At 40.7% G+C, this 14,920-nt stretch overlaps 1 protein-coding gene across 1 annotated transcript; it reads left to right on the top strand.

The window, feature by feature from the left end:
* The first annotated feature begins 328 nt into the window (after nt 1–328).
* NFE2L2 (nuclear factor, erythroid 2 like 2) lies at nt 329–8,582 on the top strand. The gene is made up of 4 exons (XM_019554438.1): nt 329–1,075; nt 1,268–1,363; nt 2,024–2,206; nt 6,000–8,582. Exons 1-4 carry the CDS (start codon nt 809–811, stop codon nt 7,212–7,214), a joined length of 1,761 nt encoding a protein of 586 aa, XP_019409983.1. The 5' UTR covers nt 329–808; the 3' UTR covers nt 7,215–8,582.
* Nucleotides 8,583–14,920: the final 6,338 nt, after the last annotated feature.

Genomic DNA, 14,920 nt, shown 5'->3' on the forward strand with positions numbered 1-14,920 from the left:
GGGGATGCTTATTACATAATTAATCTAAGGCTAAATTACAAACAGTTGTTTTTGTTTATTTATTGCATCTTTCCCTGTATACAATGGCCTCTCTTTAAACTGGGTTTTGCCCAAATTTTGTAAGTAATATTAATTTTTACTAGCATGAAGTAACAAATCTTTAAAAAATTTATTCTATAATGAATAGAAATAGTTATTTTCTTTACTCTGCATTTTGCGGTGTATCTGTAGTCACCTTGAAAATGTTATGCTAGTATACAAAAATAATTTGCCCAATTGCATATTCTTGTAAAATTAGTGCAACCTTTTTTCACTTTTTTCATTCTCACGCTTTTCATTCCTGTGCCTTTCTTTTCCTGAGGGAAAACATTTTTTAAGTAAATCATAGATCTCTTAATGTCTCCTTTTATCTTCATGTTTTCTAATAGCTAATTTAGGAAGGAATTAGTTGCTTTTGCTCTTTTGGCTGGTTGGTGTGTAATCATGTTACCCAAACTGCATTCTTAACAATTCCAGCTGTACTGTGCTGATTTATTGATACTCCTTATGAGGAAATATTTCTCTGTGTGCGTGTGTGAGAGACAGTGAGAATGTTTGCAACAATAAGAAACCAGTCTGTGCATGTAATTAATCCAAAAGATTAAGGTATTTTAGAACCATGTTTTGTTTAAGTAATTTGATAGGATTAAATTAACACACTTCAGTGACATGAGTTTACCTGTTTAGAATTGTCCTGATATGTTGTTTTAAATTAGTTTGGTTATGGTGCAGGCTGCCTTTTAAAACTAATTTATTTCAATGATAGGACATGAACTTGATTGACATTCTTTGGAGGCAAGATATAGATCTTGGGGCAAGACGTGAAGTCTTTGATTTAAGTCAACGAAAGAAAGAATATGAACTTGAAAAGCAAAAGAAACTAGAAAAGGAGAGACAAGAACAGCTTCAGAAAGAGCAAGAAAAAGCACTACTGGCTCAGTTGCAGTTAGATGAAGAAACAGGTGAATTTGTTCCCGTTCAGCCAACGCAGCACATTAAGTCAGAAAATACTAGAGCGCCAAGCAGTTTTTCACAGGTAAAAAAGCAGTATTTTTCTTTTATACCGGGGTCGGGGGGGAAGGTGTTTGTGTGTACACTGTTTTCATGAATAAAAAGAAATGGTAAAACTAATGGTTAACACTAAAATTTAGTCTGTATTTGCTGTCGTTGAAGATCTTTAGTTGTTTAAAAATAAGCTAATACGCTTTTTCCTAATGTTCCTATCCAGAATACACAGACTTCAAAATCAGAAGCAGATGCCTTGTCTTTTGATGACTGCATGCAAATCCTGGCAGAAACTTTTTCATTTGTAGATGATAATGAGGTAAATGTTTAGTACAATGTTTCATGTCGGTACTTTTTTCTTTTCTTTCCTTTTTTTAAGGTAACAATAATTTGCCTTCAGTCTGCAGTTCAGTTTGAACTCAAGCTATATTTTGAATTTTCCCCTTAACCAGACTCCTATCCACAGACAAAAATCTCTATCTCCAGTTTAAGTGGAGCATTAAACCCAAGGTAGCTGACCTCTCAGGTGGATGGGTTGAAGGTTGAATGCTGGCTGACACCGGAGCAGTATTGATACAGCATGCTGAGTGACCAAAACTCATCAACTGGTGACCCAGTCACTGTATTAGAATGGTGTTTTGTATTATGTTAACACTCAACTGTTAACAGATAGCTTGTGTTAATAGATTCAAGTTGCTTTACTCAAATTTACTAACTAAATGTGCTGCAAGCTAACCCTTCCAGTGAAGGCACGCCCTTGGACAGTTTGTTTGGAGCATTTTCTCTTTCTCTTATTATAAAGCCACTTTTCTTGGAAATTCTTGTAAAGTATACATTTGCAGAAGCTAGCAAATATGTGTATAAATTACTCTTGGAAGGGATACATGTGGATTTAGTAAACAACTAATACAGACAGCACTAAGAACAGCTTGTACTTTATGCAAGATTGGATTGTATGCTTTATTTTTTTAAATTCCAGGTTTCTTCAGCTGCATTTCAATCACTGGTTCCTGCTCCGGTTGATAGCAACCCAATCTTTATTAGTCCTAATCAGACTCAGCCATCCGAGTCATCTGTCCTTCAATCTCCAGTCACTCATGGAGACAGCACACAAAACATAAATCAAGTTTGGGAAGAATTATTGTCCATTGCAGAACTACAGGTAAGGGTTAATGAAGGAATAGAAGGGCATTCAAGAAGAATACCTTCAAGAAATGTGAACAGTGGCAGTAACCTTTTTGAGGGATGGTAGGTAATTGGCATGTCAAGCTGGTGTTTACAGAGTTTTTGTAAATTGGTGCTTGATGTCATAAAGTAAATGGATCTTCTAATTAAAAATATGCTTCATCCATGTATGGTGGAGACTTCAGAGAAATGGGTTCTTTAAATAGTGTCACAAACAAATACATCCCAGACCTGATGCTTCCTTTTCTATCAGTTCTAGAGCTGTATTAAATGCATAAACCTGTTAATGGCACCATCATGATTAAAGTCCAACTTGCAAAAAAGTCAGTAACTTCTAAATTCATTGATCCTATCTATATCAACTATGTTTTTTCCCCCAAATACTTCTCTTAACAGTATTTTTGGTATGATGCTTAAATAGTATTGGGGAAGGAATATATGGTTTATATATGAGCAAATTTAAAAATTTAAATACATACATTCAGATTTGCATTTATCTTCCAGCTAGGGAAAGAGAAGCTTTAGAAAATAATTGGAAGGTCACTTGATGCCTGAAAGCTTTTTGAACAGATTTCCCAGTTATACAATTAATCTATTAAAGATCCTTGTATTTTAGAGGTTCACTGATTGTATCGGTTGTCTATCAGATTGGCACCGATAAAAGGGGAAATGACATTATCAGTTATCGGCTTTTTTTGGCCATTGTAGCTGATTTATTGTTTACCGATTTATTATAACTTCTGGCCAGGGCACTGGCTGCAGCCCCAAGATGCCTGGGTTCCTTGGGAAATAGCAGGTTTCTCCTTGCAGGCTGGCAGTGTTCTAGCCTGCAAGGGGTCCTGCTTGGGGCTGCTAGGAGCGAGATACAGGGGGCGCTGCATGCACATACATGACTGCACACATGCACGTGGCTAGGACTACAGCTGGGCAGTGTGGAAAGCAACTCTCTGCAAGTAAGTTTATGGAGGAGAATGGGCATGGGGGGGTGCAGATAAAGACCTCCACAGTAAGGGAGGGAGTGGGGCTGGGGGTGCTGCCCTGGCAGGGCAATACATGGAACCCGGGACTGGGGCAGGGAGTGGGACAGAGCCACAGGCAGCTAGAGGGTGTATGGGAGTGGCTCCCCTACCACTGCATGCATCCTCGGGGGATGCATGTATGCCCCTAGATATGTAGCAGGAGTGCGGGGTGACGAGTTGTGCCCAATGTTGCCAGGTGAGCAGGTGGTACACAGCCAGCATAGGGCTTCCAGGGCATGGGGAGCAGGGCAGAGAGCCATGAGCAAACAGCAAGCAGCCTGCATTCGCCCTCACCCCACTAGGCTCTGCTCTGTTTAAAAGCATCCCCATGCTTAAAAATGGGGGCAGTGGCACTTGAACTAAAGCTCATTCAATGAATGAGCTCTGCCCCTATTTTTAAGCTCCGGGATGCTGATACATGAGACTCAGGAGGCTGCTGGAATTTGCCAAAAAAATAGAAGGAAAAAAAAGATTAATTTATATCAATACTTTTAAAATGCCTTATTGGCCAAGAAAATCTTTATCAGTACACCCCTATAATGGATTTTATCTACATTGTACTGCAAAAGCTAAATCTGGATTAATTTTAACTATTGCTTTGGAAACAATTATGCAGCAAGCAGCATGATGTTACCTTGTTTTGGATACTGCAGTGGAAAGAGACTCTATCAAACTGAAATCAAACCACTTACAAATTATTTAGAAAGCAGTGCCAGTAGTACATTTACTCTGCCTATATATATTTGTTGCTAATTTTTGTGTATTTTAAAACCCTCATTTTATTTATTTATTTTTAATTTTCATAGTAGATATTTTGTACACATCACAGATAAGTGGGGAAATGGACAACTGTGAAAACCGCAAAATAAATAGAGGAAACAAACTGAAAACCTCTCTAATATTATTGTTCTGGTAACCCTACATTTTCAGACAGAAGCAAGATACCTAAAGGTGAATGATATACAGGAAACAAAAAGGCCAACTCAGTCTCCAGTACTATAAACTGTAGTTTAGGTCTTGTGTAACCACAAGTTAAGTAACCAGTGTGTGGTCCTTTTATAAGAGAAACAGAATCATTTTGGTAATTGCCTCCTTCTCCAGGAACAGAAGGCACACTGATATCAGCTTCCTTCAGTCAATGTTAAGATACTACTACCCTACTGGAAAGAATGTTCATTTCATTGCCAATGAAAGCCCATCAATGTAATAGACTTCTGTACTTATGCCTGTTAACCAACTTAACTAAAAGTATGTGGGGTGAAATGTTGTTTGTAAAGTTCCCTGTCAGTACTACTTGTTTACTATAGTAAATTTAATTTCACTGCATCAAACAGCTGGATCAAAGAGTCTTTTTAATAATCCTACTACTAGCAGTAGTTCTTTAGGTGTACCCAAACTTGGCAGCACCCCAGCTCTATCTCGACAGTTTTACCACAGCAGGAAGGCAACATCCAGGTTTCATGTAATAGAATATATTATCATAGGATCATAGGAAAATAGAACTGGAAGGGACAAGGTCATCTAGTCCAGCACCCTGCTCAAGGCAGGATCATTTCTGATTAAACCATTCCAACCAAATAGCTGTCTAACCTGTTTCTGAAAGTCACCAAGCATGGAGATTCCATAACTTCTCTAGGTAGCCTGTTCCAGTGCCAGACAACTCTCATAGTCGTTCCTTCTAATCTCCTGCCTAAATTTTCCCTGCTGCAGCTTGAGGCCATTGTCCCTAGACCTGTTCCCTACAGCCACAGAAAAAAATCCATCTCCATCCTCTACATAATTGCTTTTCAAGTATTTGAAGACTATTTTCAAATCCCCCTCAATCATCTCTTTTCAGGCTAAATAATCTGAATTCTTTCAGTCTTTCCTCATAAATCTCGTCTCCCAGATCATTTTTGTTGCCCTGCAGTGGATTGTTTAACAAACTGTCCAGATCTTTTTTTGAAGTGTGGGGCCCAAACTGGATGGAGGACTCCAGATGAGGCCTCACCAGTGCTGAATAGAGAAGAATTACTTCTCTTGATTTGCAAGTGACACTCTTGTTAATACAACCCAGGTTGCTGTTGACTCTTTTTTCCCCACAACAAGAGCACACAGTTGGCTCATGTTCAACTTCACCATAACCCCCACGTCCTTCTCTGCATTACTGCAACCTAGCCAGCCATTCTCCAGTCTGTATATGTGCATGCAGTTATTCAGTCCCAAATGCAGGACTTTGCACTAGCCCTTGTTGAGTCTTATCTCATTGATTGTAAACCATTTCTTCACTGTCTCCAGGTCATTCTGGATCCTAGCCTTAACATCCAGAATATCTACAATTTCACTCAACGTAGTTTCATCTGCAAATTTGCTAAGTGTGTGCTTGATCTCATCATCCAAATAATTAATGATGTTGAACAATACTGCAGTAGGTCTTTTCTTCAGCTATTTGGTATGATTTTGGTAAGACTACAAATCCCAGAGTGTCATGCTGTGTTAATACAGGTGCTCAGAACAGATTATGCCATCCTCTGCTACACTCTTATTCTGATCCTGCCTCAGTAATAAAAATGATCTTTAGAAATATGCTATTGCCATGTAAGCTATCATTGTGTCATAGCAATTTTATGTGTACATTGACTTTTTAAGTGAAATTTTATATTTATGAAATCTAGCAATGATAAGTTAAATATTAGTATCAAAATGTTTTGATATCAATGTGTCCATTATTGCTAAGCTTTTGTTACTTTCCTTTCCTCCCCTCCCATATAGTGCCTTAACATTGAAAATGATAACCTGGTTCAAATAATGAATGCTATCGCAAGCCCAGAAGCCAAGCCAGCAGAGATGCACAATAACTATAACTTCTACAACTCGTTATCTATAACGGAAAAAGATGTTACCTGCAATCCTGATTTCCTTGATGCTTTTGAGGAGGGTCCCTTTTCTAGCATCTTACCACCAGAAGACCTCAGCCAATTGAAAGTGAACTCTTCAAATACTACTCCCTCTTCAAGGTCTGACTTATGTGAAGATTTCTATGCCACCTTTATTGATACAAAGGTGAGCAGTGACACAGTAGCACCAAATGTTATCAGCCAATCTTTAGACGATATTCTAAGTGAACCCATTGATCTTGCAGATTTCTCCCTTTGTAAAGCTTTCAACAGTGACCTTTCAGGAAATGCAGCAGAAGGTAATGATTCTGACTCTGGTATTTCCCTGAACACAAGTTCTAGCACAGCATCACCTGAATACTCTGGTGAATTATCTGTCTGTGGAGATAAAACTTTTGGATACAGTGATTCTGAAATGGAAGAAATGGACAGCGCACCTGGAAGTATGCAACAGAGCAATGTTAATGTGTATTCACTGCAATGCCATGATCAAATGTCTCCTGCCCTGGGGCCAAGCACTCAAAAGTCTGATTTGCAATATGCAAACACACCAAAGGGAGAGCTACCTGCCAGCCCAGGCCACCCTAAAGCTCCATTTACAAAAGACAAGCCTTCTGGCCACCTTGAAGCTCATCTCACAAGAGATGAGCAAAGAGCAAAAGCTCTGCATATCCCTTTCCCTGTAGAGAAAATCATCAACCTCCCTGTGGATGACTTCAATGAAATGATGTCTAAGGAGCAGTTCAATGAAGCCCAGCTTGCGCTTATTAGAGATATACGCAGGAGAGGCAAGAATAAAGTGGCTGCTCAAAATTGCCGTAAAAGGAAACTGGAAAACATAGTAGAACTGGAGCAAGACTTGGGCCATCTCAAGGATGAAAAAGAGAAATTGCTTAAAGAAAAAGGAGAGAATGACAAAAGCCTCCGCTTAATGAAGAAGCAGCTTAGCACCTTGTATCTTGAGGTCTTCAGTATGTTACGTGATGAAAATGGAAAGCCTTACTCTCCTAATGAGTACTCACTACAGCAAACAAGAGATGGCAATGTCTTCCTTGTTCCTAGAAGCAAGAAGCCAGGGACAAAATTTTGAAGGGCAGGGAGGCTGGCTGACATTGTCAGAGCTAGTGTTTTTCTATTGTTATACTAATAGCTTTTCCTGTGACTTGAAATGCAAAATAGTCATATTTTTAAATGATTTTATGCAAATAGATCTAAAATTAATAACTAGTATATGAAATACATAAGTTAAAGAACTATTAGTGTAATGCATATGTATGTATGCAAATGTATAATATCTTTTATAAACAGCCAATATTTCTTTCTTATAGCACCACTTTGGCTAGTTTCTGTGTAACTGTAAATATTTAAAGACACCTTATTTATATAATGTTTCTATCCCTTGTTTGTTATATTCATAGATTTATATTATATATGTATATGATTTTTGCCTTTTAAGTATCAATTGTTGCCAGCCCAACTGTATGACTTGATACTTTTTATAAATATGAATTGAATAATGTTTGCCACTTTTCTTATATTTTTATTTGCTTTTCATTTAATAAAAAAGTAGTATAAAGGGCAACTCTTAAAGGGTATGATTTTGATTGGTTTTAATAGTTCATTAAGCTTCTACTATACGTCATTTTTACCTATTTACGGAAAGTACATTTGAAGGCTACAACCCTATAAAAATAATTCATACCTAATTTATCAATTTTAACTTAATTTTAATTTAGGAACACGCTGTAATCTTATGGTAAGCTAAGTTTACACAAAATGTATGCCCTTTTGTTCTGTCCTTTTGGACTAAACGTATTAAACAAATTCATTATGAGAGCTTTAATTCATAGCACATTATCTAGGACTAACCACTTTATAGAATAGGGAGTGTTTAGAGTTTGAAAGCCTGAATTACAGGGACATAAAGAATTTGGACATGTGAGTAATACTGTTTGTTTACATTTCTATAGTATCACTGAACCCAGGCTACAGTGGATTTTATTTAAATACAGAAAATACATCATATATTATATATAGAAACATTTATTGTTTCCTTTGTGATGTCCACTAGTCTGGATGGTTAAAATCTGGCTGGATTTGAGGACAGTGTTTTTAAAGCCCACAAAAAATTATAGATTTGAAATATTTTCTCTATAATTTCAAATTCAAGATTAAACTCCTAATCAGCCAAATCTGTATTTCTTTGGTATTTCACACAATGTACTTTGCCAGTACAAATATCAAGTTCCAGTCAAGATTTTGCAAGGCTTATTATACAAGCAATAACGCATGTAACTTTTTATTTAAACTGACAGTAAAGTGCTTCTGGTGAGATTATAACCTTTGAAGATAATATGTTATATGTTGCAGTTTTAACTATGCCATGACCACACTTGATGCTAAATACCTACATTCATTCAGCATTTCTTCTAAAATAAAAAATACCATATTTGTGTAATTGACAGCATAATCTGAATCTGTACAAGTCCATGTTGTTTATGGATTTCATGATTGAACAAATCCTTTGTAATGACAGCAACACAACAAAAGGGAGACTAGGAAGGCAGTTTACAGAACACAGATTTCTATTCCTAGTGAGCATTGCTGTGGTTGGGCATTAAGGATAATCCAAAGATAAAAAAACAAAGGAATTCAAGATACATTATCAAATGCTGAGGCAGCCTAGTATATTTAGAATGTGAATGCCTCAGAGCAGGCCCATCTCTGTATGGTGTTTTGTGAAGCATTAAAAATCACTTTTTGCATCTCATACGCAACAAACTGAGGTTCTCCACTGCACTTTTATCGTCTCCTGATTCTAAACTAGTCCTGGGCCTGGAGATATTTACATTATGTGATGCTGCACAGCATAAAGCAAGGACATTTATAGTACTTTTAGTATTAAGACACACACTGAGCTAAGCAGAAATCCATGCTGACTTGCCCTGTTGAGAAATTGCATTTCTTGGACTAAGAACTAAGGTAAATTAAACTATACAGATCTCCACCCTGATGTGGCTTTCTTGTTCTTGGTATCCAAGTTACTTCATTTATCTGTAAATTAAGTAAATTATGCAGTGTAGACATAACCTTAAGTCAGCCCTAGAGGGAATCTAAGTAACAAGCTGCCCTTCATATCACCATGACCTATGCCCTTCTACAAGATGTTAAAAAGCAGCCTTATGGCTTTCTGTGGAGTGTCTGATCTTGGCCTTAAGACTTTTAACTCCACTCCAGTTATTTTACCTTTAAATGGGGGTGCCAAACCTGTGGGCTGGATTCAGCCTGCAGAGTGCTACTATCTGGCCCTGGGTGTGACCATGGGTCTGAATTGACCTGGACCAGCACCATAGGCAGGGTCTGGATGTATGCTACATACAGCACCCATTCTAGCTGCTCTGGGAACCTCACTGCACACACCTGATCCAGCCAGTCCAGTACCGGCACTTCACATGGCACCCATAGGCACTGCATGCAGCAACACGTCCCAGACTGGTTAGAGCAGGCACTGTCACGCAGTCCAGATTAGCTGCTGGGGCCATCACGTTGGGATGCATGTTGCATGTAGTACTGGTCCCAGTGGCTCCAGGATGTGTCACATGCAGCGTGGATCCTGAAGCAGCTTCTGCAGGTGCTGGATCCAGTGTGGTATGGATGGGGAAAGGGAGTCTATGGTTCATTTGGCCTGATCCGGGCTGTGGACCAGCCCTGCATCACTCATCTGGCTCTGGCTAGATGAGTTTGATACCCCTGCCTTAAAATAACAAAAGGGCAACGCTGTCATGCAGCATCCTCTGTCTTGCAGGTAAGTTATTCATCCAGTATTGCCAACCTCAAGTATTTAAATATTGTAGATCACCCCTACTCTGAAGAAACATAACATTTCAACATCACATTTTGGGTTTGTCTTTGCCTCCAGGCTTCTGAATTGCTAGATACAATTATTTTCTTTGCCATGAGTGATTAGAAACTTTTTTTAAAATTAAAGCAGAGCTTCTCACGTTCATAAGATGCTTAAGGAACAGCCCTTAAAAGCTCCATTAAGTATTAGGAGATTCAATATAACATTGTAAGAACAGATCCTGCTGTTTATTAAGTTGGTATGCCTTTGTCCTTACCAGTGTAGCAGGACTGTCTGATTCACACAATGTTGTGGCCATTGAAGAAGCAGCAAGTGAATGTCAAGTTTTAGTTTTTGTTATGTAAACCAGATTAGGAACATTTTACAGGACAATAGATATCATTATCATTTGTGAGATCTATGGAATAAGGGTTGCATAATTTATGAAGAGAGCCCTTAAGGCAAGATGTGTGGCTTTTATCTCTTGCATATCCCACAAGAAGTGCAAAAATCAACAGTCCTAAAAGCACCAGTGAATGATATACTGTTAATAAATGCAGCTCCCCCTGGCCTTAAATCTGAAATTAAGTCTTTCTCTTGAACAACACAAGCCAAAGAATGCCACCAATACCCTCTGTTTAGAGGAAATTATTCTTCCTTCCTGTAAGTGAATGTTGTTGTGCCCAGTATTTGAATGGGAGTTCAATAGATTGTCCCATCTTTTGCCTGCTTGATATATCTTTAATTTATGAGGGGTCACAGATATAAAATGTCAAGAGAATTTTGGACATGTTACTGAAGAAATGCATGATCTGCTGCTCTGTTTTCTGCTCCCTGGACTAATCTGACATGTACCACATGGAGGCTGCCTGTGGCACTCATGCCACAGATTACCCACCCCTGTCCTAATAAGTGAGGAGTAATTCCTGGAGCATGAAGGTTGAATAGTTTAGGTCTTGGTGCAGCTGCAGTAGTCTGGCAGTTGACCTTACCTGTGAAGAAAAGGCACTGAATCCCTCAGCCTATCCTGCAATGTGTTACTAGGTTGCTTCCCTTATTCAGGAAGGGACCCCTGATCTCCCTCTTGTTGCTGACATGCTTGTAGAAACTCTTCTTGTTACCTTTCATGTCCTTTGCTAGCTGCAATTCCAATTGTACTTTGGCCTTCCTGATTTCATCCCTGCATGTCCAAGCAATACTCTTATACTTCTTCCTAGTAGTTTGTCCAAGTTTCCACTGTTGTAAGCTTCCTTTTTGTCTTTCAGCTCATTTAAGTTCCTGCTAAGCCAAGCTGGTCTTCTGCCTTAGCTGTTAGTCTTTCTGCACATCAGGATGGGTCATTCCTGTGCCCTCAATGAGGTTTCTTTAAAGTACCATCAGCTCTCCTGGACTCCTTTCTCCTCTGACTGGCTTCCCCAGGGATCCTGCTCATCAGTTCCCTGCGTGAGTTTAAGTTTGCTTTTCTGAAGTCCAGGGTCCTTACTCTGCTGCTCTTCTCCCTTCCTTCACTCAGGATCCTGAACTCAATTGCCTTGTGGTCACTGCTGCCCAAGTTGCCATCCACTATACTACATTCCCCACCAATTCTTCCCCATTTGTGAGTAGCAGATCAAGAAGAGCAAGGCCCCTGCTTGGCCTCTCTGACACTTGCACCAGGAACTTGTCCCTAACAGTCTCCAAAAACTTCCTAGATTATCTTTATCCTGCTGTATGACCCTCCCAGTAGCAGGGTGACTGAAACCTGCCATGAAAACGAGTGCCTTTGACTGGGAAGATTCCACTAGTTTTTTGAAGAAAGATTCATCCATCTTGTACTCCTGGTCTGGTGGTCTATACCACACATCCACTACAACATCCCCCTTGTTGTTCTCCCCTCTGATCCTAACCAAGACTTTCAACAGGCCTGTCTCCAGCCAGTTCATAACTCCATACTGGTTATGAGCAATCATACACAGCTTGTTTACATAAATAGGAACTCCTCCTCTTCTCCCTTGCCTGTCCTTCCTGAACAAGTTATAACTATCTGTGACAGTGCTCCAGTCATGAGCACTATCCCGCCAGCCTGTGTTTCCAATCACAACATAGTTCTGGGACCATGTGAGGACTTCCAATTCTTCCTGCTCGTTTCCCAGGCTCCACATATTCATGCACAGACATCAGACATAACTACCCAATTGCCCTACTTTCTCAGGAGGAATGAAAAGGCCTCTCCTATTGCCCCGTATGGGTTGTATACTTCCTGTAGGTCACTTGCTTCCCCACTCACCTCAAGTCTTTGGTCTCTATCGCCTTGTGAACCTAGTTTAAAGCTCTCCTCACCAGGTTCACCGAGAGATGGATAGCAGAGCTCTGAGGTAAGTGGGGAAGCAGGTGACATGGAGAAAGAACAAGAAAGAGGGGGCAACAAGGGAGGTCCTCTTATACTTCCTGAGATATCAGGGCAATCAACTCAGGTGCCTGTACCCAAATGCATGGAGCCTGGGAAACGAGCAGGAAGAACTGGAAGTCCTTGCACAGTCATGGAACTATGATACGACTGGAATAACAGAGACTTTGTGGGATAGCTTGCACGACTGGAGCACTGTCATGGATGGGTATAAACTATTCTTGAAGGACAGGCAAGGGAGAAGAGGAGCTACACTTTATGTAAAACAGCCATATGACTGCTCAGACCTCCAGTATGAAGCTGGGGAGAGGCTCGTTGATTCTCTGGGGTAGGGTCAGAGGGGAAAGCAACAAGGGTGATGTGTCCTGGGGGTCTGCTATAGACCACCAGACCAGGGAAAGTGGTGGATGAGACTTCCTTCAAAAAACTAGTGGAAGCTTCCCAAAGGCACTGGTTTTTGGGAAGGGGGTGGGAAATCAGGGTCAATCACCCTGACAGCTACTGGGAGGGTCATACAGCAGGACACAGGCAATCTAGGAAGTTTTTGGAGACTGTTAGGGACAAGTTCCTGGTGCAAGTGTCAGAGAGGCCAAACAGGGGCCTTAGTATTCTTGACCTGCTGCTCACAAATGGGGAAGAATTGGTGGGGAATGTAGCAATGGATGGCAACTTGGGCAGCAGTGACCACAAGGCAATTGAGTTCAGGATCCTGAGTGAAGGAAGGGAGAAGAGCAGCAGAGCAAGGACCCTGGACTTCAGAAAAGCCGACTTAAACTCACGCAGGGAACTCATGGGTAGGAACCCCTGGGAAGCCAGACTGCAGGGGGAGAGAAGTCCAGGAGAGCTGGCTGTACCTTAAAAAAACCTTACTGAGAGGGTAGGAACAAACCATCCCAATGTGCAGGAAGACTAGCAAGTACAGCAGAAGACCAGCTTGGCTTAGCAGGGAACTCTTCAGTAAACTAAATCACAAAAAGGAAGCTTAGAAGTCTAAACTTGGACAAATAACTAGGGAAGAATATAAAAGCATTACTTAGGCATGCAGGAATGAAGTCAGGAAGGTCAAAGCACAATTGGAGTTGAAGCTACCAAGAGATATGACAGGTAACAAGAAGGGTTTCTACAAGTATGTTGGCAGCAAAAGGATCAGGGAAACTGTGGGTTCCTTACTGAACGGGAGACGCAACCTTTTGTCAGAGGATGCAGAAGAGGCTGAAGTACTCTATGCCTTTTTTGCCTCAGTCTTTACAGGCAAGGTCAACTGCCAGACTACTGTACCAGGCAGTGTAGTTTGGTGAGGAGGTGAGCAGCCCTCAGTGATGAAAGAACAGGTTAGGGACTACTTAGAAAAGCTGTATGTGTACAAGTCCATGGGGCCAGACGGGATGTACCTGAGGGTGCTGAGGGAGTTGGGTGATGTGATTGCAGAGCCACTGGCCATCATCTTTGAGGACTCATGGAAGTCAGGAGAGGTCCCATGTTACTACCAGGATTCCTTTTGCCAGAGCCCTCCAGGGATTGAGATGGTAATTCATCTGATGTGGTATCAAGAACTTTAATAGCAATCCCTAGTCTTTATTACAAGTTTCCACCCTGTAATACGACCAGGCAAGCAGTTCCTCAGACATTACAGCAGCAACCTTCAAAAGGTACCAGCCTCAGATCCTCTGTTGGGGGTTCGGGATGTTAGTTTCTGGAATCCCTGCTGTTCAGACAAAAATTCCAAGGTTGCTCCCGTCTCCCCAGCATGGCAACACAAAGCAGTATATTTGTTTTCCCACCATTTCTGTAACTTTCTCACCTCAAATCGTCCAATCCCCTGGCTCTGTGCCAAGCATCCCTTATATGGTGCACCAATCCCCTGGTACTGTGCCTGGCACATACCATGTAGGGAAGCTGTTGTGCCTTGCTCACCTAGTGCCCAATCACTGCTATCACATCTCTCAGTGACACAGAAGGCAGATGTTTAATTTTTTTGCTTAGCTCCAGGAAGTTCTGGACCATGGCTAAAAAGCCTTAGCATAAAACTCAGTTTGCCTACTACATCCCAGATGAGTGGAAAAGGGCAAACACAGTGCCTATGTTAAAGAAAATAAAAAGGAGTATCCAGAGAACTACAGACCAGTCAGCCTCACTTCAGTCCCTGGAAAAATCATGGAGCAGATCCTCAAATAATTCATTTCTAAGCACTTGGAGGAGAAAAAGGTTTTTAGGGAGTCATTTTCGATTTATCAGGGACAAGTCATGCCTGACAAACCTGATTGCCTTCTATGACAAAGTGACTGGCTCTGTGGATCCAGGGAGACTGGTGAATGTGGTGTACCTTGATTTTAGCAAGGCTTTTGATACAGTCTCCCACAACATCACCACAGGCAATAGGAAGTCCAAGCTGGATAGAAAGGTGAATAGAAAACTGGCTGGAACATAGGGATTATAATAGTAATTAATGACTTGACATCTAGCTGGCAGCCAGTATCAAGTGGAGTGCCCCAGGGGTCACTCTTGGGGCTGGTTTTGTTCAATGCCTTCATGAACAACCTGGAATATGGCAGAGTGCACCCTCAACAAG

The sequence above is a fragment of the Crocodylus porosus genome, unplaced genomic scaffold (genome assembly GCF_001723895.1).
Source record: "Crocodylus porosus isolate Cpor-Errol unplaced genomic scaffold, CroPor_comp1, whole genome shotgun sequence".
Lineage (NCBI taxonomy): Eukaryota > Metazoa > Chordata > Crocodylia > Crocodylidae > Crocodylus > Crocodylus porosus.

Coding starts and splice junctions, on each gene's coding strand:
- NFE2L2 (XM_019554438.1), top strand. CDS start 809: ATGAACTTGATTGACATTCTTTGGAGGCAAGATATAGATCTTGGGGCA. Junction 1,076..1,267: donor CGCCAAGCAGTTTTTCACAG/GTAAAAAAGCAG, acceptor GTTCCTATCCAG/AATACACAGACTTCAAAATC. Junction 2,207..5,999: donor TGTCCATTGCAGAACTACAG/GTAAGGGTTAAT, acceptor CCTCCCATATAG/TGCCTTAACATTGAAAATGA.